The sequence below is a fragment of the Takifugu rubripes genome, chromosome 19, assembly GCF_901000725.2.
Source record: "Takifugu rubripes chromosome 19, fTakRub1.2, whole genome shotgun sequence".
Classification (NCBI taxonomy): domain Eukaryota; kingdom Metazoa; phylum Chordata; class Actinopteri; order Tetraodontiformes; family Tetraodontidae; genus Takifugu; species Takifugu rubripes.
The window spans coordinates 8,995,792-9,022,147 of record NC_042303.1 but is presented as its reverse complement, the minus strand read 5'-3'; the positions used below and the strand labels follow the sequence as shown (position 1 = coordinate 9,022,147).

The window sequence follows — 26,356 nt, the reverse complement described above, 5'->3', positions numbered from 1 at the left end:
GGCAGCATGTTTTCAAATAAAACTCACTTTTCACAAATGTACCACGACGCCAACTCCACACCCATTCTGCAAAATACAGCAAACAGCCTTGATTCATCAGGCAATCCGAGCAGACAATGTTAGCTGATGACAAACAGCTTCACCCCACGATTGTTGCAACACGGCAGCAAAAATAGAGCAAACGCACCCTTGATGAAGTCAAGGAGATAGGACATGAGCACAGTCAGGGCGAGCAGCAGCATCACGCCGACAATCAACAGACTCCAGCGCCACCTCCCAGCTGCAACTGGTGCCAACAGACCACCAATGATAAAGCAGCGGATTCCATTGTGCACCACTTACAATTACAACCTAAATCCGACTCACCGTTACAGTACGGACCGAGCGCAGAATCCCTCCCCCTCACTTTAACCTGCACAAGGGGGTAAGACATGAAGTCATTGACTCAAACTCATAAAGCACAGGGGGATATAAACAGATACTTTACCATTAGACATGGTGGCAGCTGAAGGTTGAGGTCTTCAAACACACCTGTTCTCTCCTAAAAGATATGCAATCATAAATAATGCCTCAGCTTAGATGGTATCGGTTAAAGCTTTATTTCCTATTTAAGCCAAAATAGTATAGAACAATTTAATCAGAAGAGGTGAGGAAGAAAGAACCGAGGACTCAGTACAAATGTTCCTTACCCAGTGACCCATTATGTTTTGTCTCCATGTGCCGTTCGTCAGGTGCTGCTGGAAGCCCTGCAGCTCTTTGCAGCCCTTGAGCGGGCAGCAGGGCCACACTTCACCCTCCAGCCTGCAGGGGGCAGACAGGTTCCACCGCAGCATGGGGCGGCCGTTGTGTATTTGGCCCTGGCCTAAAGAAACGGAGACGTTTTGCCACACGTTCCTCATGAAGAAATCTGGAAGGAGGAAACAGGAAATGTCACCTCCAATAAGCTGCTCGGATTAAACCCTTCCATCCTTTCACACCCCCTTACCTGTCTTATTAAAGGGGCAAATTCGAGAGCGCCTGTGACCCTTAGCATTGTCATTCCATGCCTGAAAACACACATGTGCATGCGAACACACCTGAAATGCTGCTCCTGCACACACAGAGCAATGATAGTTGCCAAAATATTACCTCGAAACAGGTGCAGGGGGTCACCGAGTGCAGCGAGATGCTCTTCCTCTTCAATAGCTGCAAATAAACATACAAACAAACAAGATGAGTGTGTGCAGCAAGTGTAAATAGATACATATCGTATCTGGTTCTACTGGTTCTACTTTGGGGTTTAAGCTTGACATCCACCAACCTTACATCTCCCATTAGACTCGTACTGAACACACATCGACGGGAGGCTCCTGTTCCCGTCAGAAGACTGCAGGTCCACCTGATTTGCCTCTATGTTAATGACAGTGCTGAGTTTTGGTACTGAAAACCACAGACAGAAAAACACACATCATTTCCCCAAACAGATGCAAAGAGGGAAAGAAAAACAGCACCGAGACAGGCGGAGGTTATTTACCCTCACACTCTTCCAGGTGACCCCCCATCTCCTGGGAGCAAACTGAGGAAGACAGCGGCGAGTGTTAACGGCATGTGCGCAGCGTTCGGGAGCTCGGACAGATCAGCGTTTACCTTCATCGAGAGAGGGAACGACAACGTTGCGAAGAACATGTGGGCTTTTGTAGGAATAGACCATCACGTGACTGCTGAAGGTGACCCCCACTGGCTGTGTAACCACAATGGAAATCTACACAAACACACACACACACACACACACACACACACACGCACACACACGCATACAGTGTTGTTAGAAGTTCTGTTGAGTGCATTTATCGTGGGGCGTGAGCAATACCTTCGCCTCTGTCTGCTGAGTCAGAGCTGCAGGATTAATGGTGAACTCCACCTTCTTACACATAGGTATGGTGTTCATGGTTGTGTAACACACCTTCACAGACGCTGCTGCAACACACACAGTAAAGAGGTGAAGAGGTGTGTGAAGCGCACAAGAGCTACTTTCAGATCTACCCCTGAGCCTCTGCTATCTTTGACCCAGTCCATTCACGTCTTAAGGGAGTTTATGCTTTTATGACTGACAGGTTTCTTTTCCATAAAGCTGCCAGTTTCCAGAAGTCGGTCGAGCCTCGATTGAGGGCGTTCCAAGTGCTGACGCAGCTCAGTGACGTCTGAATGCTGAATCTCTTGCACAATCTTTGTTATCACCTGCTTTATCTAATCCCTGCATCTCATAACACGCTTCCCAGTTGAAATTTGAATGCTGTCCAGTATAATTTACCTTTTTTAGTTTCAACGTTGGAACGGCTCCTCGTCTCATTTTCCACATAATCTGCTACCTCAGGGACGTTAACTGGTTCCAACTGCTGTGTCCTACGATTCTTTTCATTCTATTTATTCTTATCATTATTACAGAGGTTATGACAGTAGCCACTATTGTTCTTTCTCTAAACATTCTTCCTTCAGTAATCTTGTTATAGAACCACTATTACCATAGCTGTTGTTGGACTGTTGACATCATAACATTCTTTTTTTTTTTTTAAATGGGAGATTTAGTCCCATCACAATGACTAATCCTGATAAAAACAGAACACTGCTTGTTCCTGGTCGTGCAGCCGTCTCATTTCCAATGAACTCTAATAAAAATCACAGTAAATATGAATTAGCCTGCGAATTAAAGGTAACTAACTGAAGACGATGATGACATCATGGATGTCAGGCATTTGCTCCTGAATTAGGCCAAATGCTCTATTTAATCATTAATTAAAACATCATTACTATGACCCTGAATCTGGTGATCTTTACAATCGTAACAGTCTACAAACATGTTCTCTGATCACAAGCAAGCCGGTGGTTGCTAAAAGCTCAAGCCTGGAATTCAAACCCAAAAAAGCCATCAAACACTGTGTAAATATAATATACAAACAACATCAAACCTGGAACGATGTGGAATCAGATTTATCCGCTGCTTCTTCGTTAATCTCATCTCAAATGTGATCATTTCAGACGTTACCTTTTGTGTTACTTGCTGCTTCGCTGTATTCCAGCTGCTCTTTGGAGGTTTCCTGATTGATCTTCATCTCCAGGTCTATTGCCATGCACAGCGTGCACGGCGCTCTGTCCTTACAGCACAGCTTGAAATGTGGGGTCACATTGAAGACGTCTACTGTTTCACTGTTTGCAAGACTTAGAGACATCTCGTCCTTCATGGTGCAGTCAGAAAGTCCCTACAAATTAATTGGAGAGATGAAAAATGGTAAATATTTATTTTAAAGGCCTAGAATGTATAGTAGGGTTCTTATCACTGCCTTTTTACAGCCCTGCAGATGGATGGCTGGAACTCTATTTACTAAAGGAAATTACATTTCTAATCTGTGAAGGAAACAGAGGCCACTGAACGGCAGCTGGGGGACGTGACAGCCTCGGCTTATCCAAAGAGCACGTCTGGCTTTACCTGTGAACAAGTGACATCCTGGCTGCCATCTTTAAAAACCTCCGAGCTGCAGGCCGACATGCACAGAATGAGGAAAATCCACCAAACGAACCATCCCATCAGGTGCATTTTCTTCCCAGTGGCTGCGGTCTGGTGGGACTCTGGCCTCCAGTGATGGACACAACACGTCAAAGCGGACGTGGACGAAGCTCCTGCTTCACTTTTACATATGACCTGGGGGGGGGAGACGATGAAAGCTCTCCATAGTGTCCAAAAAGCTCCAATTCAACAAGTCTGGCAGAATTCTTTTTCAAAAGAATATATGTCTACCTAAAAGTTTGACATAAAAATAAGCATAAAGAGAAGAAAGAAAACAAGCGGAAATTGTTGCATCTGACAAATTGAGCTTCTCTTTCTTAATGAATCCATATTTTTCTGTCTTACAAGCTGAGACTTGGAGCTTCCTGGATGTTAGTGACGGCTCACACACTCTTATAGTGGCTTTTGACATAATAATGAGTGTTTATGTCAGTCCTGAGTATTAGTAAACTAAAAATGGCACTTACCTTGTATCGTATTCCATTGTAACGAATCCACAGTGTGTTGTTTGTGTTGTCTTTCTGGAGATTCTTCAGTAACACACCTTGTTAAAGTTATTGCGTGTCTGAGTCATAGTACGGAAGGTGAGCAATAATCTCTCTCTCTCTCTCTCTCTCTCTCTCTCTCTCTCTCTCACACACACACACACACACACACACACACACATACACACACACACACACAACTACATGCACACACAAGATTAAGATCAACTTCTCCACCTGGAACTCTATTTCTGAGTGACTTTGTAATAACTTTATTTACATGTCAGAATTAAAGAAGTGGGAAACAACCTGGACTTTAGCTTGACAAACATGTTTCTTTCCTTGGCTCATTGCTTGTTTAGCACAAGGACAATCAGAACTCTGAGGTGGTTCTACTGGTTTGACCAGTAACACAGGCATGCCCATCATCCTGGCATTCTAGTGCTGGCATCTGAGATGTTCTGTGGTTTCGCTTATTTTTCTCATCGCATTCTTAAAGGTTGTTCCTTTGTGGCAGAGATATCTTTATTAGAAGCCCTGAGCTGGGCCGATGGCAACCTGAAGCCCTCTTACAAACACCCAACACAAACAACAGATATTTACATTTGCTGCACATTAGCAGGCTAGCAACAAACACTAGCAATAATCCAAGTACTTGGAAGGTAAGTTGGAAGATTTATCTGCCTGTTTGGCAGATAAACTGGCTGACTGAGGCAGTTATAATCCTTTCTTGATGATTTAATTTATAACAAGAACCAAGATCTGACATATCAATACTGTTTATTGGTTTGTGATCACACAGAGTAATTTCCATGATGTTTCATGTTTTTAAGTTAAAGCTCTGCGACAGTGAGCTGGTGCAGCGGCTTCCGCAGGGCGTCCTCAACAGACGTGAACCAGCAGTCGATCACTTGGGGAGAGGTTAGGCTGTAATCCAGAACTGTCATCCTACAGAAAGCAATAGGAATCAGTAAATAATCAGTTTAGCATTTAAGCAGTCGCATTTGACAAACGCACCTGGTAGCTTCGATCTCCTGGTTGTCGATCTTGAGCTTTTTTGGAAGCTGCTGCAGCTCCTCGTAATCCACAGGCTGCAGAGCTGAGAACACAAGCAGCGTTACAGGAGGCACCAACACGATCTCATTAAAGAATAAAGAAGTAAAAAGCTTTTCATCCACTTACCTAAAATTCCCGTCACACTGCTGTCTGAAGGCCTCTGTCTCAAAACTGGCCAGAGGAATTCTTTACCCTCAAGCAGGTGGATCAGGATGACAATGCGGACATCTCCGATCATAATGTCCACTTCCTTGTCCCTCCTGATCACCGTGGCACTAGAAGGAGATTCACATCACCGTGTGGAGATAAAGTTAGAGGCAGCTTATAAAGTTGTCAAACGGGATAACAGAAGTCAAGTTGCCAGTTTGATCCTCTTTGCTTTGGTGACCTGGAGGATTGAGAACTTCCACCAACACCAGACTAAGAGTAGGTAGAATCTATGCGCCTGTTAGTCAGTGATGACATCGAGGCTTCCCTTCAGAGTAAATGTGCTTCCAATAATAATGAGCAACACCTTCCAACAGTGAAGCTTTCCTCTCCGGTGTGCCGAGTTTCCGTTTCCCCCTCCCGCACCATGATTTGTCTGCTGTCCACCTCGATGTGGAGGTCCCCCTTGAGGTGGATGACAATTGTGCTGAAACCTTTGTGAGCTTCTGAGTTCAGCTCCCCGTTTATAGACAGCTCTGGCGAGGGAGAACAAACAAACACATCTATTTATTCCTTCAGAATCCCGGGCCATCACTTCCACGATGACGGAAAGAAAGAAAACGGAAGGGTCAAAGATCCGATTGAAAAACCGAGGCAGTACCCACCGATGTTGGGATAGTGCAGCAGCTTCAGGCGACTGACGGGAAAATCGAAGCAGAGAGGAACAAAGCCATCTGTGGGATTCCATATGAACCTGTGCATGGCAGGAGCTGCAGCGACACACAACAGCGCAGACGTGCACGTCTGTGATGTAGCATCACGGATGCTCGACTATCTGGGATGTTATTTTTACTAATGCATTAAATATTTCCATCATTTTAGACGCGCTCTGTTGTAGCTCTCGACTCCCTCGCACAAAGATGACTAACGCTACGCAAATAAAATACTGTATTTTTATTTGTTTGTCATGTTTTTTTTGTTTTTGTTTTTTACTTTTTGTAACTGTAGTCTATAAATAACACATACATTTAAAAAAAAAAAGAATTTATATCAGCTATAAAAAGAACCCCAAAATTCCCCTACCTGGAGTTGTTGTGGGCACTGTTGTGGGCTCTGCTGAGTGGAATGTGGGCAGGCCAACAGGTAGATCGTAGTCAAAAACATCCATTCCTATTCAATCGTTTTGAGTAATCAACAATGCAGTTTAGATGAAGAATATGTACATTGAAAATGTGTGACATTACAATACAGTTTAAAATCATGTTTTTAATTAATTTTGTATAAACGAGATGTTTATGAATGTCAAAAAATGCAACGCAAGAACAAACAAACAAACAAACAAAAAAAGACCAATGTATGCAATTAAATACATTTCTGAATATTCTATATGTTGATTTCAGAAGGAAATAACTGTTTCTGATTGGTCACTTTTGGTCTACTAATATTCACCCAGGAAATTAAACCACAAAGCCAATTCCACGAGTTAATCAAGCGTGGAAATGAACAGGTAAAAATGATCCCACATTTGTGTTGCACAGACAGATGAATCATTGAGTTTAGCATCATACCTGGAGGAGGGGGGAGTGGATCATGTCTGGTCGCTGAAAAGAAAAAGACAAGATCAGTCAGTAGGAATAAAGGTGCCTCGTCTGCTCAGCTATTTGAAGACACCCTAGTTTTTACTTCTATTTGGATAAGACTTTTAGAAGAATGTAATTACATTCAGTGGGGAGTTCATAAACTATACGACTATATGTGTATATAATCTTTTTTTTTAATACTACCAACTTAGAGGAATTTTACGGCCTCCAAAACCAGAGTGAGGACTCACTAAACAGGATGAGACAGTTAGACCAGCAAGCTTCTCCTGGTGCTTGTTTCTCATGGCTGAGCAATCAGATCTGAATGTTTTCAAAGGTTGCCAGATTTAAGTAGCGCTGGTCAACAACAAACGCATCACACCTCTGCTGCTTTTGTGTCAGCAACAGCGCCCCCTGCTGCTGGCTATGTCCCCGTGGATTCTGACCTGACAAAACCTCTTTCAAATAAAACTGCAAAATCTTGCCTGAGGGATCCAATAGTGTCTGAAAACCAGGGAAAACTGAAATAAAAAACATCTTAATCAGACCAGTCAACATCAGAAAAAAGCCCCCAGTTGAAACCATCTCAGTCGGATTGCTTATATACTGTTATAAGCAGCTCTTCCAAGCCTTTAGTGTGCGTGCGGACGTGCATAGGTTCTATGTCCCCTAAATGTGTCCGTGTGTGTTTACATAGATGTTCAACTTGTTTCATAACTGACAGACATACAGACAGGCCGACAGACTGAGAAATTGATTAGTTTATGTGTCCATAGAATAATCGTACCTGGATGATGCGCTCCACCCCCAAATCCAGCACCAGCAGGAATTACTATTATTAAAAACAGGAATAGTTTTTAGTAGTTTTCATTAGTACTTGTATAAGAATGAGCAGGGAATAATTCTTTTCATTAAAATAAATAAATCACAGATTTTTTTTAAACTCTTTTGTGTGTGTGTGTGTGTGTGCGCGCGCGTGTCCATGCGTGCGTGCGTGCGAGTGTTCTATCGCTCAGGCCGTGTGCAGATTTTAAAATCCTAATAACAAAGTAGGGTACAAATGCTACAAAAGGGATATTTATCCAAGCACCTGGGTGACGGAGCCCTACATTCCTAGACTTCCAGATGTATATATTCCAGGTTATATATTTCTGAATGTCAAAATTTTCTGTGTGTGTGTTATATGTGGAATATATAGGTACAAATAAATAAAATTGAGGCACAGACAGACAGACAGACAGACAGACAGACTGAGAAATTGATTAGTTTATGTGTCCATAGAATAATCGTACCTGAATGATGTACTCCACCCCCACGTCCAGCACCAGCAGGAAATGCTGTTATTAAAAACAGGAATTGTTTTTAGTAGTTTTCATTAGTACTTGTCTAAGAATGAGCAGGGAATAATTCTTTTCATTAAAATAAATAAATCACGGATATTTTTAGAACTCTTTTGTGTGTGTGTGTTGTGTGTGTGTGTGTGTGTGTGCGCGCGCGTGCGTCCATGCGTGCGTGCGTGCGTGCGTGTGTTCTATCGCTCAGGACGTGTGCAGATTTTAAAATCCTAATAACAAAGTAGGGTACAAATGCTACAAAAGGGGTATTTATCCAAGCACCTGGGTGACGGAGCCCTACATTCCTAGACTTCCAGATGTATATATTCCAGGTTATATGTCAAAATTTTGTGTGTGTGTGTGTGTGTGTGTGTGTGTGTGTGTGTGTGTTATATGTGGAATATATAGGCACAATTAAATAAAATTGAGGCAGACATAGATAGATAGATAGATAGATAGATAGATAGATAGATAGATAGATAGATAGATAGATAGATAGATAGATAGATAGATAGATAGATATCATACCTGGATGATGCGCTCCACCCCCACGTCCAGTACCAGTAAGAATTGCTGTTATTAAAAACAGGAATAGTTTTTAGTAGTTTTCATTTGTTTTAGTACAAGAATGAGCAGGGAATGATTCATTTCATTAAAATAAATAAATCAAGGATTTTTTTAGAACTCTTTTGTGTGTGTGTGTGTGCGTGCGTCCATGCGTGCGTGCGTGCGAGTGTTCTATCGCTCAGGCCGTGTGCAGATTTTAAAATCCTAATAACAAAGTAGGGTACAAATGCTACAAAAGGGGTATTTATCCAAGCACCTGGGTGACGGAGCCCTACATTCCTAGACTTCCAGATGTATATATTCCAGGTTATATATTTCTGAATGTCAAAATTTTCTGTGTGTGTGTTATATGTGGAATATATAGGTACAAATAAATAAAATTGAGGCACAGACAGACAGACAGACAGACAGACAGACTGAGAAATTGATTAGTTTATGTGTCCATAGAATAATCGTACCTGAATAGAATACTCCACCCCCAAATCCAGCACCAGCAGGAATTGCTATTATTAAAAACAGGAATAGTTTTTAGTAGTTTTCATTAGTACTTGTATAAGAATGAGCAGGGAATAATTCTTTTCATTAAAATAAATAAATCACAGATTTTTTTTAAACTCTTTTGTGTGTGTGTGTGTGCGCGCGCGTGCGTCCATGCGTGCGTGCGTGCGAGTGTTCTATCGCTCAGGCCGTGTGCAGATTTTAAAATCCTAATAACAAAGTAGGGTACAAATGCTACAAAAGGGGTATTTATCCAAGCACCTGGGTGACGGAGCCCTACATTCCTAGACTTCCAGATGTATATATTCCAGGTTATATATTTCTGAATGTCAAAATTTTCTGTGTGTGTGTTATATGTGGAATATATAGGTACAAATAAATAAAATTGAGGCACAGACAGACAGACAGACAGACAGACTGAGAAATTGATTAGTTTATGTGTCCATAGAATAATCGTACCTGAATGATGTACTCCACCCCCACGTCCAGCACCAGCAGGAAATGCTGTTATTAAAAACAGGAATTGTTTTTAGTAGTTTTCATTAGTACTTGTCTAAGAATGAGCAGGGAATAATTCTTTTCATTAAAATAAATAAATCACGGATATTTTTAGAACTCTTTTGTGTGTGTGTGTTGTGTGTGTGTGTGTGTGTGTGTGTGCGCGCGCGTGCGTCCATGCGTGCGTGAGTGCGTGCGAGTGTTCTATCGCTCAGGCCGTGTGCAGATTTTAAAATCCTAATAACAAAGTAGGGTACAAATGCTACAAAAGGGGTATTTATCCAAGCACCTGGGTGACGGAGCCCTACATTCCTAGACTTCCAGATGTTTCCTGGAAGACAGATACAAAAATGTTTTGGATGGTCAAAGGACACACTGTCGCTCCCACCCTGGCCGAAGGCGCTATAACAAGGTTCATTCTCCCACTGACACAGCATTCAGTGCCTTTTTAACAATAAAACCAACCAAGTCTAAACAGACTCCATGTCCATGTGCCCCTGCTCCGAGGCACGCAAGTCCAGGGTGGCAATTCGTTTCTGAACCGACCGACAGAGATTTAAAAAAACACGTAATGAATATCATGTTTATTGTTACAGCTGTTTGTTGTTATTGTAATGGCTGTACATAAACGGTGTGTATAGTGTATAGTTGTGCTCATCATGGCAGCACAACAGCTAGAGGCCAGGCACTGCCACAACAGGCAAGGATGGGGAAAAACATCTGATATGTCAAGAGTGTCACTGTTTGGCCTGACCGAACACGAGGAATAGGAAATAATCCCAACATGATTAATCTGATGAGAAATTTGAATTATCCTAATTATTAGGTTTTGTTGCAAAAATAGTCCTACCTGCAGCAACAGGGCTTCCAGGTGCTGAAATTGAAAACACTGTAAGAGTCTGTGTGCAGATCTTTATCCTGAGGTTAATACATATTTCTAAATAACAAAATTTTTAAATCCCAATAACAAAGTAGAGTACAGAGCTACAAAAATGTCAAAAGGGGTGTTTATCCAAGCACCTGTGGGTGATGGAGGGGTATTTATCCAAGGGGTATTTATCCAAGCACCTGTGGGTGATGGAGGGGTATTTATCCAAGGGGTATTTATCCAAGCACCCGTGGGTGATGGAGCCCTACATTCCCAGACTTGAGGATGTGGACTACCTCGGCTGTCACTATGAGCTTTGTCACCTTCATTCTGAGCCTGTGTTGTGTACATCTGCTATCTCAAGATTGTTACTATTTGGCCTGACAAAAAACGAGGAATAGGAAATAATCCCAACATTATTACTCTGATGATACATTTGAATCATCTGACATCCTTAATTATTAGTTTTTATTGCCAAAATAGTCCTACCTGAAGCACCAACTCCTCCAAAACCAAAATGAGGATGTCGTGAAATTGAAACACTGTAAGAGTCTTGTGTGTGTGTGTGTGTGTGTGTGTGTGTGTGTGTGTGTGTGTGTGTGTGTGTGTGTGTGTGTGTGTAAATGAACAGGTAAAAATGATCCCACATTTGTGTTGCACAGACAGATGAATCATTGAGTTTAGCATCATACCTGGCAGAGGGAAGGGTGGATAAAATCTGCTCACTGAAAAGAAAAAGACAAGATCAGTCAGTAGGAATAAAGGTGCCTCGTCTGCTCAGCTATTTGAAGACACCTTAGTTTTTACTTCTATTTGGATAAGACTTTCAGAGGAATGTAATTACATTCAGTGGGGAGATCATAAACTATACGACTATATGTGTATATAATCTCTTTTTTTTTTTTATACTACCTACTTAGAGGAATTTTACGGCCTCCAAAACCAGAGTGAGGACTCACTAAACAGGATGAGACAGTTAGACCAGCAAGCTTCTCCTGGTGCTTGTTTCTCATGGCTGAGCAATCAGATCTGAATGTTTTCAAAGGTTGCCAGATTTAAGTAGCGCTGGTCAACAACAAACGCATCACACCTCTGCTGCTTTTGTGTCAGCAACAGCGCCCCCTGCTGCTGGCTATGTCCCCGTGGATTCGAACCTTACAAAACCTCTTTCAAATAAAACTGCAAAATCTTGCCTGAGGGATCCAATAGTGTCTGAAAACCAGGGAAAACTGAAATAAAAAACATCTTAATCAGACCAGTCAACATAAGAAAAAAGACCCCAGTTGAAACCATCTCAGTCGGATTGCTTATATACTGTTATAAGCAGCTCTTCCAAGCCTTTTGGTGTGCGTGCGGACGTGCATAGGTTCTATGTCCCCTAAATGTGTCCGTGTGTGTTTACATATATGTTCAACTTGTTTCATAACTGACAGACATACAGACAGGCGGACAGACTGAGAAATTGATTAGTTTATGTGTCCATAGAATAATCGTACCTGGATGATGATGAAGTACTCCACCCCCAAATCCAGCACCAACAGGAATTACTGTTATTAAAAACAGGAATAGTTTTTAGTAGTTTTCATTAGTACTTGTATAAGAATGAGCAGGGAATAATTCTTTTCATTAAAATAAATAAATCATGGATTTTTTTAGAACTTTGTGTGTGTGTGTGTGTGTGTGTGTGTGTGTGTGTGTGTGTGTGTGCGCGCGCGTGCGTCCATGCGTGCATGAGTGCGTGCGAGTGTTCTATCGCTCAGGCCGTGTGCAGATTTTAAAATCCTAACAACAAAGTAGGGTACAAATGCTACAAAAGGGGTATTTATCCAAGCACCTGGGTGACGGAGCCCTACATTCCTAGACTTCCAGATGTATATATTCCAGGTTATATATTTCTGAATGTCAAAATTTTGTGTGTGTGTGTTATATGTAGAATATATAGGCACAAATAAATAAAATTGAGGCAGACATAGATAGATAGATAGATAGATAGATAGATAGATAGATAGATAGATAGATAGATAGATAGATAGATAGATAGATAGATAGATAGATAGATAGATAGATAGATAGATAGATAGATAGATAGATAGATAGATAGATAGATAGATATCATACCTGGATGATACGCTAATCCAGGAAATCCAGGAATTGCTGTTATTAAAAACAGGAATAGTTTTAGTAGTTTTCATTTGTATTAGTATAAGAATGAGCAGGGGATAATTCCTGAGATGGTGAAAACTATGTTTTCATTTCATTTTCATTTCATTGTCCTGAGGTTATATATTTCTGAATGTCAAAATTTTGTGTAAGAACCCTCTCAGTCAGACCATCACAATGATTGTACTGAAGGACGCCACAGAGGCGCTAACCATGGCAGGCAACAGCTAGAGGCCAGGAGCTACCACACCATCAACAAGGAATATGAAATAATTCCACAATGATTAATCTAATGGGGCGGTTTAATCATCTGACAGCCTTAATTATTAGGTTTCATTGCCAAAACAGTCCTACCTGCTTGACCAGGTATTCCACGGTCAAAACCAGGTCCTGAAATTAAAAAGACCCTTAAGACCAAACACAGGCAGACACACACGCACACACACACACACGCGCGCGCGCACACACACACACACACACACACACACACACACACACACACAGACAGACATATAAACAGAAATATTGAAAGTATTCTAATTACATTTGTAGTTTCTTGGTTACAAATAACTAGTTTATATGTTGCCACAATAACATCCATGCCTGAAGGACGCCATCTTAACCTGACGTAGAAAATTAAAGCTGGTCAGGAATAACTCCCTGTTTGTTTGCATGTAAATATAATATTTTACCTTCTTTTGGTTTGTCCAGCACATCTGCGTCCTCTCCCTGTGGCTTGGTGACCACCATGGATGTGAGCGGGGTCACAAAGCCGTACCGTAGTGACAGTTTCAGGGCCTCATTCTTTGCGTCTTCCTTCTCAGAGCCAGACAGTTGCAGCCTATGTCACACGTGTTTGCATGAAAACACACGCTACCGTTAATCTCACTGCACTTTCACGCTCACACAATTCAACTGAGGAGGAAGTTGCTAAGCTTTGAACTTGTTTGCCAGCTGTGATCACTCACTCTCTCTCCAGGAGCTGTTTCACGGTGAGATGGGCCCAGATTCGCTGCATTTGGCTGTCAGACGCCGTGTCGCCCGTCTCCACGGTGACATTTGTGTCAGCAAACACCACTCTTCTGTTGTTCTGCCGTAGCACACAGTTCTGTGAGCCTACAACACGTTAACAAGATCCCAGCTGATAAGCACCATTGACACGTCCTCACTGAAATAGCCAAGACTTGCGGTGTGAAGGTCTCCACGCCGTTGTCAGAGATCTCTCCGGCCACCACAATCTCAGATCCTTGGTAGTACTGGCTGAAGTTTGTCTTTGTCAGATTGCTGCCACCAATATAAACCATTGTCACATCTGTCAGCAGAGGAGTGGCCACCTCGTTGTAGAAATCCTGTTGCCAAATGAAATGGATGCAGTGTGTTTATCTCACGTCCCCACAAAGATCAACTTTAACCAGTCCATCAAGTCTGCATTGGGAGGGAAGCGATTTAGGACACCTTCAGCTGTAAATCAGCGTCAGAGTCTTCATAAATCCTCCGCGCCACACCGTTGTTTTGCAGCGACATTTTTTCGAGGAACTCGAAATCGACGTCGAAGCCAAAGCCCAGACAGTAAAGTGGGAATTTGTCCGCGATGGCTTTCCTTACGTTTGACTGGATCCGTTCAAGGTTCGTTTCACCTGCAAAGACAAAATTGTGCTTCTTTTTTCTCTTTTAAGGAAACGGCAAAGTTACTTTGTGTCTTTAGTGGTATTAAATTCAGGGCAGCCGGGATACCAACTGGTTTGAGTGAAAGGGATTTTAATGGTGTGCTGTAAAGCCTTTAAACCTGAAGGAACACGATGATGATAAAGTAAAGTGAAGGTCTTGTTTGTGTAACCGTGTTGGTGTTTTGGAACCTGTTGTTGGATCTCCATCGGTGAGAAGAATGAGGATGGAGGCTGAGCCCTGTCTGGGATGTGCATTCAACATATCTGCTCCCTTCAGAACGGCTGCATTGATGTCAGTGGCTGGAATGAGCAAAGGAGGGGAGAGGTGGGGGGAGAAGCCACTGTTGATGTTTTGCAGCTTTCAAACACTCCTAAAAGTGGGAATATACCAGAGCCCTCACCTCCGTTGTCTTTAATATTACGTGCAAATGTTCTGGCATTTTCCAGGTTGGCTTGGTTGGCCTGGACAAGCTCACGTTTCCACTGAAATATTCGGCTATCGAAAGTGATGATGCCAAAGAAGTCGTCTTCTGCCAGGTCGTTCAGGATGCGGACTAATGCGGTTCGAGTCTGGACGGGAGGAGGATGCGTCGGTTATTTAATTCAAGAAAGAAGCCTTAAATTGATGCGAATGACTGAAAGGCTGCGGGAAAAGCGGCAGCAAAGGAGCGTCCCACCTGTTCAATTTTCCTGCCGTGCATGGAGCCACTTTGATCGATGATGAACACAACATTCTTCGGTATGCGCGGGAGATTGGATGGAGCAAAGTGATGAACGAAGAACTTGTCCGATCTCTGGGGGGAGGGGCAAGAAAAAGTTGAGCGTGCACTTGGACAAATATATGTATTTGATATTTGGGCTGGACAGGAACTGTCAGTGCACCTTGATGTCTCCGAGAGACGTGTCCCTTTTGACATCGTACACAATGACCAGGTCTCCGTTCATCCCGTTGTCATCACAGCTGTCACATGATTTCTGCTGGTCCACTGTTGGGTAGAAATACAGCCACACCTGAAAAACACGCAGGAAAGAATGGCGGTCTTATTGGTGGAACTCTGATTTTGCAGGGCTGCCTTTTCTACCTGTTTCTCTGTTTTTGTTGACGTGACGGCTGTAGCCAGGTCTTTGGTGTTTAGACCTCCTTTAACCAGCCAGGAAGTGATGCCAGCGTCCTCCTTAACGTGCACATCCACCTGGAGTTTGGAATTACAAGAAAGTGAGACGCTCCGACCCGTCTTCCCCTGGTTGGTTTATGCGACGGACGCACCTTGAAGTCTTTGACGGGCTGCATGGGCCTGGCGTGGATTTGCAACTCGTACAGGCCGAGCCTCCTTTTCAGCAGTTCCTCGTACGTGAGTTCGAAGGTGACTTTTTTGTGAGCAGCCACAGTCACAGAGGTCTTGAACTGTTCAAGAGTCCTCCCCACTGAACTACAAAGAGGGGCAATGTGGATATTCTTAAGTTTCTGCACTATAAACATCTTAAAATCTTCATCTTAAAAGAAAAGCCATGACGGAACTGATGTACCTGATGATCCCTGCACTTTGACCCTGGGATACAGCTCCAGAGTATTGCCGCTGCGCTGTTTCCTTCTCCTTCACGATGCCATCGTACTCCTGACCATCTATAACCCTAAAATTAAAAAATCTATATTAATATTGATAATTCCAAGATCATCTAGATGATTTATTTCAGAAATTCCCCAGCATTGTAGTAACTGGGCAGCTTTGCCTTTACGTACATTTTGAATTTAGTGATGAAGGCGTTTTTGGGAATGCGGACATGGAACTCTATTTCCTTTGACTCCTCCATGCGATTTGCCACGCGGCTCCTGATGACGGTGACGGCATAGCGACTGGTCACGGTGGAGTTGATGTGGTAGCTGTAAATGTCCCAGTTATCCTAAAAATAGGAGGGATGCTTGAAAACAAGAAAAAAGCTCCCGGTTGCTTGGCTGACACCGAGGTGAGCAAAGATCAGATGATGGTGGGCGGCATCACAGGGTTCTCATTGGTGTAACTGCAGATACTCCCCATTCTGTTTTTTTCCCAACTTTTCCAACAAACCACATGATAACAAAGTAATTGCACAATCTTGTTTACAGATCATGACCGATTAGTTTAATCATTAGCAGCATCTTAGAGCTCAGATCCTCCAAACACATAAAAAAAAGGAAAAGCTGGAGTCTCATCTTGGCCTCATGTGAATGTATTTTGAATGAGTGCTCAGATAAGACTCCACGTATTTATGACCGCTAAAGAAATCAGACCTATAGCAAATGTTGGGCTAGAAAGTGTAGAAAAGAAATGCAAACCTAAATCAATGGAAACAGTAAAGTGCGCCCACACTTTGATCAATGCGTTCATTCTCAGTGAAGAAAAATCAAGCAAAATTCTCAGATGAAGCAATGAGAGAAACGTCTGTGTAGGTTCTCAGTCATCCAGGTCATTGTATCCAAGGTAGTTTTCTATGTCAACTGGACTGGGTTTCTTCTCTTGAAGACGTTTCACCTTCTATCCAGAAGGCTTCTTCAGTTCTGAAATCGCTGGTGAGAGAGCTTGAAAATATATAGCCCCTGTGGACCATCTGCATGCTAATGATCTGGGTGGTCACCTGAGAGTCGTTAGCAGGGTCGTTGGTCGGGTCGTTCACCTAGTTTCTGTTGAGGTGTCTCCCCTTTGTCTGCTGGATCACATGGTGGTGAGTCACTGGGTCTCCTGGAATGGTGTGAATGTTTGTTTTGCTGTTGGAAGGAGTGGAGGACTGCATTGTATGTGGGTGATAGGAAGTGTCTCAGGCCACCACCTCTGTTTAAGGATGGTTTTTCCAATTTGACATGAATAGCTTCCTTGACACCCCTCTCAAACCAGCGGTCTTCTCTGGCCAGTATCCGTACCTGGCTGTCCTCGAAGGAGTGCCTGCTCTCCTTTAGGTGTAAGTGGACTGCTGAGTCCTGACCTGAAGAGGTGGCGCGTCTGTGTTGTGCCATTCTTCTGTGGAGAGGTTGTTTGGTTTCCCCAATGTACAGTTCCTTGCATTCCTCCTGGCACTGTACAGCATAAACAACATTACTTTGTTTGGGTCTTGGTGTCTTGTCCTTTGGGTGTACTAACCTCTGTCTGAGAGTGTTGCCGGGTTTGAAATGAACCGGTATGTCGTGTTTCTGGAGGATCCTCCTAAACTTCTCAGAGACTCCGGACAGGTAGGGGATCGAAACACTGCGGCGTTTGTTTCTCTCCTCCTCTCATTTGCTGGGGTCTCGCTTTCTTGAGGTTTTGGTGAAGGCCCAGTTTGAGTAGCCGCATGTTTTGAGAGCTGTCTTAATGTGGTCCTGTTCCTTCTTTCTGCCTTGGGACGTGGTGGGTATTTCTCTGGCCCGGTGTTGGAGAGTTCTGATCACTCCCAACTTGTGTTCCAGTGGGTAGTGAGAGTCAAACTGAAGGTACTGGTCGGTATGTGTAGGTTTTCTGTAGACTTCGATGGTGAGATTTCTGTCCTCAGTGATCTTGACTGAGCAGTCCAGAAAGGCCAGACTGCTTCCTTTTATATCTTCCCGGGTGAATTTTACATGCTGGTCTTTTTTGTTGAGGTGATCGGAGAACGCTTCCAATTCTTGTGTTTGAATTTTGACCCAGGTGTCGTCCACATACCTGAACCAGTGGCTTGGCGCAGTTCCTGTGAAGGATGTCAGGGCCTGGGATTCTACCTTCTCCATGTATAGATTGGCAACTATGGAGGATACTGGTGAGCCCATGGCACAGCCATGTTTCTGCCTGTAGAAGCCTTCTCTGTATTGGAAATAGGTGGTGTTCAAACACAGGTCCAGCATGTTGCAGATTTGGGCCGGTGTTAAGGTTGTTCTTTCTGGAAGATCCCCTCCCTGGGCTGCCACCTTATCGTGGTGGAGGGGTTTGCGCGTCCCAATGATCCCAGGAGCTCCGTTGTCTGGGGCTATATGCCCCTGGTAGGGCCACCCATGGCAAACAGGTCCTAGGTGAGGGACCAGACAAAGCGTAGCCCAGGACCCCCTAATGATGCTGAACAACATTGGTGCCAAGTTTCCCTTGCCTGGATGCGGGTCACCGGGGCCCCCTCCTGGAGCCAGGCCTGGGGGTGGGGCACGTTGGCGAGCGCCTGGTGGCCGGACCTCTGCCCATGGAGTCCGGCCGGGCGCAGCCCGAAGAGGCAACATGGAACCCCCTTCCCGTGGGCTCACCACCTGCAGGAGGGGCCAAGGGGGTCGGGTGCATTGTGTTTTGGGTAGCAGCCGGAGGCAGGGACCTTGGCGGTCTGATTCCCGGCTGCACAAACTGGCTCTAGGGACATGGAATGTCACCTCTCTGGTGGGAAAGGAGCCTGAGTTGGTGCGCGAGGTTGAGAAGTTCCGACTAGATATAGTTGGCCTCACCTCGACGCACGGCAAGGGCTCTGGAACCAGTCTTCTTGAGAGGGGTTGGACTCTCTACCACTCTGGAGTTGCCGATGGCGAGAGGCGACGGGCAGGGGTGGCAATTCTGGTTGCTCCCCAGCTCAGTGCCTGTGTATTGGAGTTTACCCCGGTGGATGAGAGGGTAGCCTCCCTTCGCCTTCGGGTGGGGGGACGGATCCTGACTGTTGTTTGTGCCTATGGTCCAAACAGCAGTTCAGCGTATCCACCCTTTTTGGAGTCCTTAGAGGGAGTGCTGGAGAGTGCCCCTTCTGGGGGCTCCCTCGTCCTCCTGGGTGACTTCAATGCTCACGTTGGCAATGACAGTGTGACCTGGAGAGGTGTGATTGGGAAGAACGGCCCCCCCTGATCTGAACCCGAGTGGTGTTTTGTTATTGGACTTCTGTGCTCGTCTCAGATTGTCCATAACGAACACCTTGTTCAGACATAAAGGTGTCCACATGTGCACTTGGCACCAGGACGCCTTAGGCCGCAGATCGATGATCGACTTTGTGGTTGTGTCATCGGATTTGCGGCCGCATGTACTGGACACTCGGGTGAAGAGAGGGGCGGAGCTGTCAACTGATCACCACCTGGTGGTGAGTTGGCTCCGATGGTGGGGAAGGATGCCGGACAGACCTGGCAGGCCCAAACGTGTTGTGAGGGTCTGCTGGGAACGCCTGGCAGAGTCCCCTGTCAGAAGGAGCTTCAACTCACGCCTCCGGGAGAGCTTTGACCATGTCCCGGGGGAGGCGGGGGACATTGAGTCCGAGTGGACCGTGTTCCGTGCCTCCATTGTTGAGGCAGCTGACCGGTGCTGTGGCCGCAAGGTGGTTGGTGCCTGTCGTGGCGGCAATGCCCGAACCCGCTGGTGGACACCAGCGGTGAGGGATGCCGTCAAGCTGAAGAAGGAGTCGTATCGGGCCTTACTGGCCTGTGGGACTCCTGAGGCAGCAGATGGGTACCGGCGTGCCAAGCGGAGTGCAGCTACGGCGGGTGCCGAGGCAAAAACTCGGGCATGGGAAGAGTTCGGTGAGGCCATGGAGAACGACTTTCGGACGGCCTCGAAAAGGTTCTGGACCACCATCCAGCGTCTGAGGAGGGGAAAGCAGTGCACTGTCAACACTGTGTATAGTGGTGATGGTGTGCTGCTGACCTCAACTCGGGATGTTGTGGATCGGTGGAAGGAATACTTCGAGGACCTCCTCAATCCCACCAACACGCCTTCCAGTGAGGAAGTAGGGCCTGGGGACCTGGAGATGGGCTCTTGTATCTCCGGGGCTGAAGTTGCCGAGGTAGTTAAAAAACTCCTCGGTGGCAAGGCCCCGGGGGTGGATGAGATCCGCCCAGAGTCCCTTAAGGCTCTGGATATTGTAGGGCTGTCGTGGTTGACTCGACTCTGCAACATCGCGTGGACATCGGGGGCAGTGCCACTGGATTGGCAGACCGGGGTGGTAGTCCCTCTTTTTAAGAAGGGGGACCGGAGGGTGTGTTCCAACTATAGGGGGATCACACTCCTCAGCCTCCCTGGTAAGGTCTATTCAGGGGTACTGGAGAGGAGGGTCCGCCGGATAGTCGAACCTCGGATTCAGGAGGAGCAATGTGGTTTTCGTCCTGGGCGTGGAACAGTGGACCAGCTCTACACCCTCAGCAGGGTCTTCGAGGGTGCATGGGAGTTTGCCCAACCAGTCCACATGTGTTTTGTGGACTTGGAGAAGGCATTCGACCGTGTCCCTCGGGGGGTCCTGTGGGGGGTCCTCCGAGAGTATGGGGTGTCGGGCCCGCTGATACGGGCTGTCCGCTCCCTGTACGATCGGTGCCAGAGTTTGGTCCGAATTGCTGGCAGTAAGTCGAACTCGTTTCCGGTGAGGGTTGGCCTCCGCCAGGGCTGCCCTTTGTCACCGATTCTGTTCATAATTTTTATGGACAGAATTTCTAGGTGCAGTCATGGTGTTGAGGGGATCTGGTTTGGTGACCTCAGGATCGCGTCTCTGCTTTTTGCGGATGATGTGGTCCTGTTGGCTTCATCGGCCCGTGACCTCCAACTATCACTGGATCGGTTCGCCGCCGCCTGTGAAGCGGCTGGGATGAGAATCAGCACCTCCAAATCCGAGGCCATGGTTCTCGACCGGAAAAAGGTGGAGTGCCTTCTCCGGGTAAAGGAGGAGATCCTGCCCCAAGTGGAGGAGTTTAAGTACCTCGGGGTCTTGTTCACGAGTGGGGGAAGAATGGAGCGGGAGATCGACAGGCGGATCGGTGTGGCGTCCACAGTAATGCGGACTCTGCACCGGTCCGTTGTGGTGAAGAGAGAGCTGAGCCGAAAGGCGAAGCTCTCGATTTACCGGTCGATCTTCGTTCCTACCCTCACCTATGGTCATGAGCTTTGGGTCATGACCGAAAGAACAAGATCACGGGTACAAGCGGCTGAAATGAGCTTCCTCCGTAGGGTGGCTGGGCTCTCCCTTAGAGATAGGGTGAGAAGCTCTGCCATCCGGGAGGAGCTCGGAGTAGAGTCGCTGCTCCTCCGCGTTGAGAGGAGCCAGATGGGGTGGCTTGGGCATCTAGTCAGGATGCCCCCTGGACGCCTCCCTGGTGAGGTGTTCAGGGCATGTCCCTCCGGTAGGAGACCCCCGGGGAGACCCAGGACACGTTGGAGAGACTATGTCTCTCGACTGGCCTGGGAACGCCTGGGGATCCCTCCGGATGAGCTGGAGGAGGTAGCTGGGGAGAGGGAAGTCTGGGCTTCTCTCCTTAGGCTGCTACCCCCGCGACCCGACCCGGATAAGCGGTAGAGAATGGATGGATGGATGGATTTCTGGAAGATTCTTGTCCAATAGAAGGTGCTTGTGGATGGTGTCTATGGCCCTGGCGGTGGGGATGCACGTGAAGAGTGACGTGACATCATAAGATCCTATAGTCTCTTCTGGAAGTAGTGTGAGTCCACTGACCTTTTGAGCAAAGTCTTGGGAGTTTTTGATGTGGTGTGGGGTGTTGCCAACCATGGGAGACAAGATGGAGGCCAAGTATTTGGAAATGTTGTATGTTACAGAATTGATGCTACTTACTATGGGTCTGAGAGGGGTCCCTGGTTTGTGGATCTTGGGCAATCCATATATGCAAGGGATGGTTTCTCCTGGATATAGACGGTAGTATTGTGGTCTGTCGATGGCTTTATCCTTTTCCAGTTTCTGTAGTAAGTCTACCACCTTCTTCTTGTATGAGCTGGTGGGGTCTCGCTTGAGTTTCTCATATGTAGCGGTGTCTGTCAGGAGACTGATTATTTTGGTGTCGTAGTCAGTGGTATTGAGTAAGACTGTGCACCTACCTTTGTCAGCTGGTAAGATGGTGATGTTCTTGTCCTTGGCTAAGGATGCAATGGCTCTTTTTTCCTCATTAGTGATATTGGAGGTTGGAGGTTTTGCACTAGCTAAAGCAGCTGTTACCTTAAGTCTAAACTGTTCTGCTTCTGCTTCCAGGAGTTTGTTGTTTCTGATGGCTGTCTCAGTGGCTGTGATGAGTTCGACAGTCGGTACCTCTTCAGGGGTGACTGAAAAATTCAGACCTTTGGAAAGCACTTCCTCTTCGGTTTGTGTAAGCTCCCTGTCTCCATGGTTTTTTACCCATTTCTCCCGTTGTGCGTCAGACAGGGATGTGTCCTGTTTTTCTGTCATGGAGAAGGGGTTGGTTCCGCTGGGGTTGTGTTTTGCCAGTAGGGTGGTGAATTTTTGCATCTGACGTTCCTTGGTCCTGGTGTGTTGGGTGTACTGAATCCTGGAAACAACTTTGGCTATTTCTTCCATCACTTCAGAGGGGAGCAGTAGGTGTAGTTCCTCCTTTCTTTTGTCTAGCTTGGCTTCCAGGGTATTTATGGTAAAATGGATTTGTCTGATCCTTTCATTGAGTAAACGTTTTTCCGTCATGTGAAGAATTACCTGGGCTCTGTGTCCTTTTACCGTTGATCTGATGCGTAGACAGGTGGGAGTCATCTTCTGCTGTCGACATCTGAGGTTGAAGCAGAGGTGGTTCTTAAAGTCCGCTAACTTCTTGGCTGTTTTCTCAAGCTCTCGCACCAAACGAAGGGTATCTTTCCCAAAATGTGATGCAAGATGTCTATGTAGATTCTCAGTCATCCAGGTCCAGGTATACCTTGGATGCAATGAGAGAAACATTTCATGCAGTGCGGCGCCCTTCTTCTCACCTTGATCGGTAGCGCTGCGACCACCACCAGCAGCAGCCCAAAGAGGCTGAGTCGCACTGCTGCTCTCGCCATGACAGCCTCCCAGAATAAAAGTGCAACTCAGGTGAGTGGACTCTTTTAAAGTCGGGAGGACAATATCGTGCAAACAGACCGGGGGGGTCGGGGGGATAGTTGGGGGCAAACTCCTCTTGTGGCAAAAGGCCGCCACACCCACGCATATGCACACCCGTTTTGTTGGGAATTGCAGACATGAGGAAAAAAATAAAGCAGTCACTCTACCAGAGGTTTGGATAAAGTTTGGCTGCTTACGTGAGCTGTGCTGTTTACACTACGGATCCAGATAAGCCACACTACAGGACTTTGTTACTCTCTTTGAAAGAAAGAAATCCTCTTTTTCTCTTTTTAAAGCAACATTAACAAAGAAACAAAATACGTACACACAGACACACACATGTGATAGTTTAAGACTTCACCCTAGAGGGAAAAATGTTGTATGTTTCTGCCTTCAGCGTTTATTAAAGTACAGCAATCATGATGAAAACAGGGAGCAAAGCAGGCAGAAGCATTCTCATGGTTTACATCACGGCGTTCATCGGCAAGACGTGGAGACAGAAGTTACCGAGTAAAGCACAAAGTAAACAGCTGCATAGAAGAAAAAACAATGTACCTCACTGAGGGAAAAAGGACAAATATTTAAAATATCGCAGCAGTGTGCAAACATGGAAGGGTTTTAAGGTCACAGCACACACAGCAACAGGTTGTAGTTGAGATTGAGGTATGATTGTGAGTTTGGACTCGTGCGGCGAGTCCTCCAGCCCTCCTTGTCATTCCGCTCCAATGCCAGGCTCTCGTGTTCATTTCCACATTTGACCTGTGCACATTCAGAATATCAATGCATTCATGCAGGAAGTGGTGCAGGCTTTGAGCAAGAAATCAGGAAATTAGTCAATGTTTCAACCCATGTTTGTGATTCATATCACAGAAAAGGTGAAAGCATGTATACCTAGCGTCCGCTTTGACTCTAAATGCTCTTCTAGTGATTCATAAAATTGTAACTGCAGTTGAAGGCACTCTCACAGGTTGGTTTGTTTTTTTCATCCACCTGAAGATAAAGTTCAAGTTGATTTAAATCTCTTAAGGATATATCAAGCGCTTGTGCTGGAAGCATTTCTTAGTTGTTGAATGCAAACTATCCTTGGACTAAGAGAGCAAACACTCCAAGTGGCCAGGATGTCAGATATTCACAGTGACATGATGGTGGCTAATAAGGTGCTACAGGCAAACGTGCGTCTGTGGCAGCATCCTATGGACTGTACACGGGACACGGGAACTACTGTATGTACATACTGATGAGAACTGGTTTATACACACGGCAGCATTTCTAGAGATTTGATATGACCAACACAAATATTAACTCAGTCTATAGAAACACAGCATAAATCAAGAGTACATTATATACATCTGATGGGATTGATGATTCATATACTGATATAAAGCTGCACTGTTGTGCCAGATTGGACTAATTGTACATCTTTTCGCATACCATTACCATTGTTCTGCATTTAAGTATGGACATGAGGTATGCGAGAGGAAATTAAACACCTGTCTATAGATGAGTATGTACATATGGTTAAGTTCATGCTCCTTCAATGTATATACAAGATACAATATGAACATATGAACTTCTTTTTTTTTTTTGGTAACGCATTTGGAAGACAAAGTGCTTCTCAAATTAAAGCGTCCTTGTTTTGCGGTTGCCCGGCTGATATGATGCAGCGTCCTGGGTAGGAAAGGCCAAATGTTGCGCTGGAAGGGAGGGAAGGAACCTGTGACCCTGGGTGACAGAGAGAGGTGATGACAGGGCCCTGAATGCAGCAGCAGTAACAGCAGACGGCGGCTGGAAACACGGCTGGGACCTTGAGGAGGGGATGGCTGCCACTGTTGAGCCAAAGTGGTCATGTTGCAACAGGGGAAGAGCGCAGGCCTGTGGACCTAGTGCTGCCAGTGATGATGCCTTAAGGTTACATAACAGGCAAACATTAATCAGTAACTGGATTTATACAGTACAAACAATTATTCCGGTAAATACACCGACTGTGCTGAGAGTGTGATCTACAGGTAGAATCTGGAGGTAATGACTGGATTTCGGTAGCAGTGTAACGTCCAGTGCTTCAGCTACATGCAGGTTTTTAATTAAAGACCGATTAACACTTAAAATTATTTTATTTGAGTGTAACACAAACTAGCTGCTTTAGATCAACTGCATGCATGTAGCCATCCTGTTGTGGTTTGGTTCTTGAACGTGATTCGGGAACGGCAGCCAGGGTCGGACCGCGGACCTCAATTCACCTCCCAGGCGTGGAAGGCGTTCTGCCGGGCCCTGGGAACCACCTCCAGCCTCACCTCGGGTTACCACCCCCAGTCCAACGGGCAGACGGAACGAGCTAACCAGAGTTTGGAGGCATCCCTGCGTTGTGTGGTCTCCAGCCTCCCGTCCTCCTGGGCCTCACGTCTACCCTGGGTGGAGTACGCCCACAACTCTCTCGTCAGTGCAGCAACCGGTCTGTCTCCCTTTATGGTCAACCACGGCTACCAACCTCCTCTGTTCCCCAGCCAAGAGGCTGACGCGGCGGTACCCTCGGTCCGAGCCCAGTTCCGCTGGATCAGACAGGTGTGGCGGGAAACTCGAGCCACACTGGACAGGACAGCGGAGCATAACAGACGCCTGGCGGACCAACACCGAGCACCGGTGCCCAATTACCAAGTGGGTCAGCAAGTGTGGCTCTTATCCCGCGACCTCCCCCTCCAGACTGATTCCAGAAAACTCGCCCCCAAGTACATCGGCCCTTACCCCGTGGACAAAATCATTAACCCTTGTGCAGTCCGTCTCCGCCTCCCAGCTTCTCTGAACATCCACCCAGTGTTTCATGTCTTCCTCCTCAAGCCCGTTCCCGAAAGCCCCCACCAACCTCCTGAGCGGCTACTTAAGCTCCCCTCTCTTTGCCTCCGGTGCCGGATCGTTGTTTCGCCACAGCGTCCAGCTCCCAACCTCTGTGATTCCAGTTTTTCGCCTCCTGTTTTCCATGTTTACTTCCAGCACGTGAGTTTGTTCCAGTGCCTCGTCACTGCGTTTCGTTGGTACTTTTTCTCGACGTTTTTTTCCCTTTATGGTGATTTTTAGTTCGTAGATTTTCTGTTGTTACTTTGATTGATTCCTTCGTCTTGCACCTTTTTGTTATCAATTAAGAGCCGTTTCTTCTACTCTGCATCTGGGTCCAGGCCTCCTTGACTGTCCATAACACATCCACCCCTATCATCTACGACTGTCGTG

At 45.8% G+C, this 26,356-nt stretch overlaps 3 protein-coding genes across 36 annotated transcripts in view; all 3 read right to left on the bottom strand.

Moving 5' to 3' along the window:
• Nucleotides 1-26,356, bottom strand: part of LOC105417827 (uncharacterized) — a 28,903-nt gene that overhangs the window by 2,141 nt on the left and 406 nt on the right. Inside the window, exons 1-14 of one of the 6 annotated variants that reach the window (XM_011613861.2) lie at nt 4,009-4,105; nt 3,464-3,676; nt 3,023-3,236; nt 1,850-1,956; nt 1,627-1,741; nt 1,514-1,555; nt 1,301-1,419; nt 1,129-1,185; nt 986-1,046; nt 690-907; nt 488-541; nt 367-412; nt 188-286; nt 28-66 (exon numbers count right to left, since the gene is read on the bottom strand). In XM_011613861.2, coding sequence (XP_011612163.2) covers nt 28-66; nt 188-286; nt 367-412; nt 488-541; nt 690-907; nt 986-1,046; nt 1,129-1,185; nt 1,301-1,419; nt 1,514-1,555; nt 1,627-1,741; nt 1,850-1,956; nt 3,023-3,236; nt 3,464-3,571 — 1,279 coding nt within the window. In that variant the 5' untranslated portion in view covers nt 3,572-3,676; nt 4,009-4,105. Of the gene's footprint in view, nt 1-27; nt 67-187; nt 287-366; nt 413-487; nt 542-689; nt 908-985; nt 1,047-1,128; nt 1,186-1,300; nt 1,420-1,513; nt 1,556-1,626; nt 1,742-1,849; nt 1,957-3,022; nt 3,237-3,463; nt 3,677-4,008; nt 4,106-26,356 lie in introns of those variants that run through there. The other 5 variants (XM_029827366.1, XM_029827368.1, XM_029827367.1 and 2 more) reach the window with 5 other exon arrangements.
• LOC115246997 (inter-alpha-trypsin inhibitor heavy chain H3-like) lies at nt 4,790-23,178 on the bottom strand. 29 transcript variants are annotated; one of them, XM_029827305.1, is made up of 32 exons: nt 23,026-23,178; nt 16,143-16,303; nt 15,929-16,033; nt 15,669-15,831; nt 15,484-15,594; nt 15,284-15,412; nt 15,079-15,195; nt 14,803-14,971; nt 14,591-14,701; nt 14,190-14,371; nt 13,904-14,083; nt 13,703-13,824; nt 13,427-13,575; nt 13,089-13,124; nt 12,693-12,728; nt 12,071-12,121; nt 11,768-11,803; nt 11,267-11,299; nt 10,557-10,580; nt 9,996-10,037; nt 9,668-9,712; nt 9,169-9,213; nt 8,672-8,716; nt 8,102-8,146; nt 7,597-7,641; nt 6,798-6,830; nt 6,313-6,399; nt 5,895-5,999; nt 5,597-5,765; nt 5,209-5,357; nt 5,044-5,125; nt 4,790-4,974 (listed from the first exon to the last, which is right to left on the bottom strand). In XM_029827305.1, the coding sequence occupies exons 1-32, from the start codon at nt 23,095-23,097 to the stop codon at nt 4,860-4,862; spliced, it is 2,994 nt and encodes a 997-aa protein (XP_029683165.1). In that variant the 5' UTR covers nt 23,098-23,178; the 3' UTR covers nt 4,790-4,859. The 29 variants fall into 29 exon arrangements, with proteins under 29 accessions (XP_029683165.1, XP_029683166.1, XP_029683172.1 ...); XM_029827306.1 differs by lacking the exon at nt 23,026-23,178 and adding an exon at nt 22,760-22,814; XM_029827312.1 differs by lacking the exon at nt 7,597-7,641.
• Nucleotides 22,081-22,753, bottom strand: LOC115247006 (uncharacterized). The gene is made up of 2 exons (XM_029827374.1): nt 22,153-22,753; nt 22,081-22,100 (listed from the first exon to the last, which is right to left on the bottom strand). Exons 1-2 carry the CDS (start codon nt 22,745-22,747, stop codon nt 22,093-22,095), a joined length of 603 nt encoding a protein of 200 aa, XP_029683234.1. The 5' UTR covers nt 22,748-22,753; the 3' UTR covers nt 22,081-22,092.

What these genes read in the sequence shown, in the direction of transcription:
- LOC115246997 (XM_029827305.1), bottom strand. Translation starts at nt 23,097, where the DNA reads ATGGCGAGAGCAGCAGTGCGACTCAGCCTCTTTGGGCTGCTGCTGGTG. An exon ending in CGATGGAGATCCAACAACAG is followed by an intron (nt 14,372 to 14,590) that starts GTTCCAAAACAC and finishes TTGTCTTTGCAG; the next exon opens with GTGAAACGAACCTTGAACGG. An exon ending in TGGAATACCTGGTCAAGCAG is followed by an intron (nt 12,729 to 13,088) that starts GTAGGACTGTTT and finishes TTTTAATAACAG; the next exon opens with CAATTCCTGGATTTCCTGGA.
- LOC115247006 (XM_029827374.1), bottom strand. Translation starts at nt 22,747, where the DNA reads ATGACGGAAAAACGTTTACTCAATGAAAGGATCAGACAAATCCATTTT.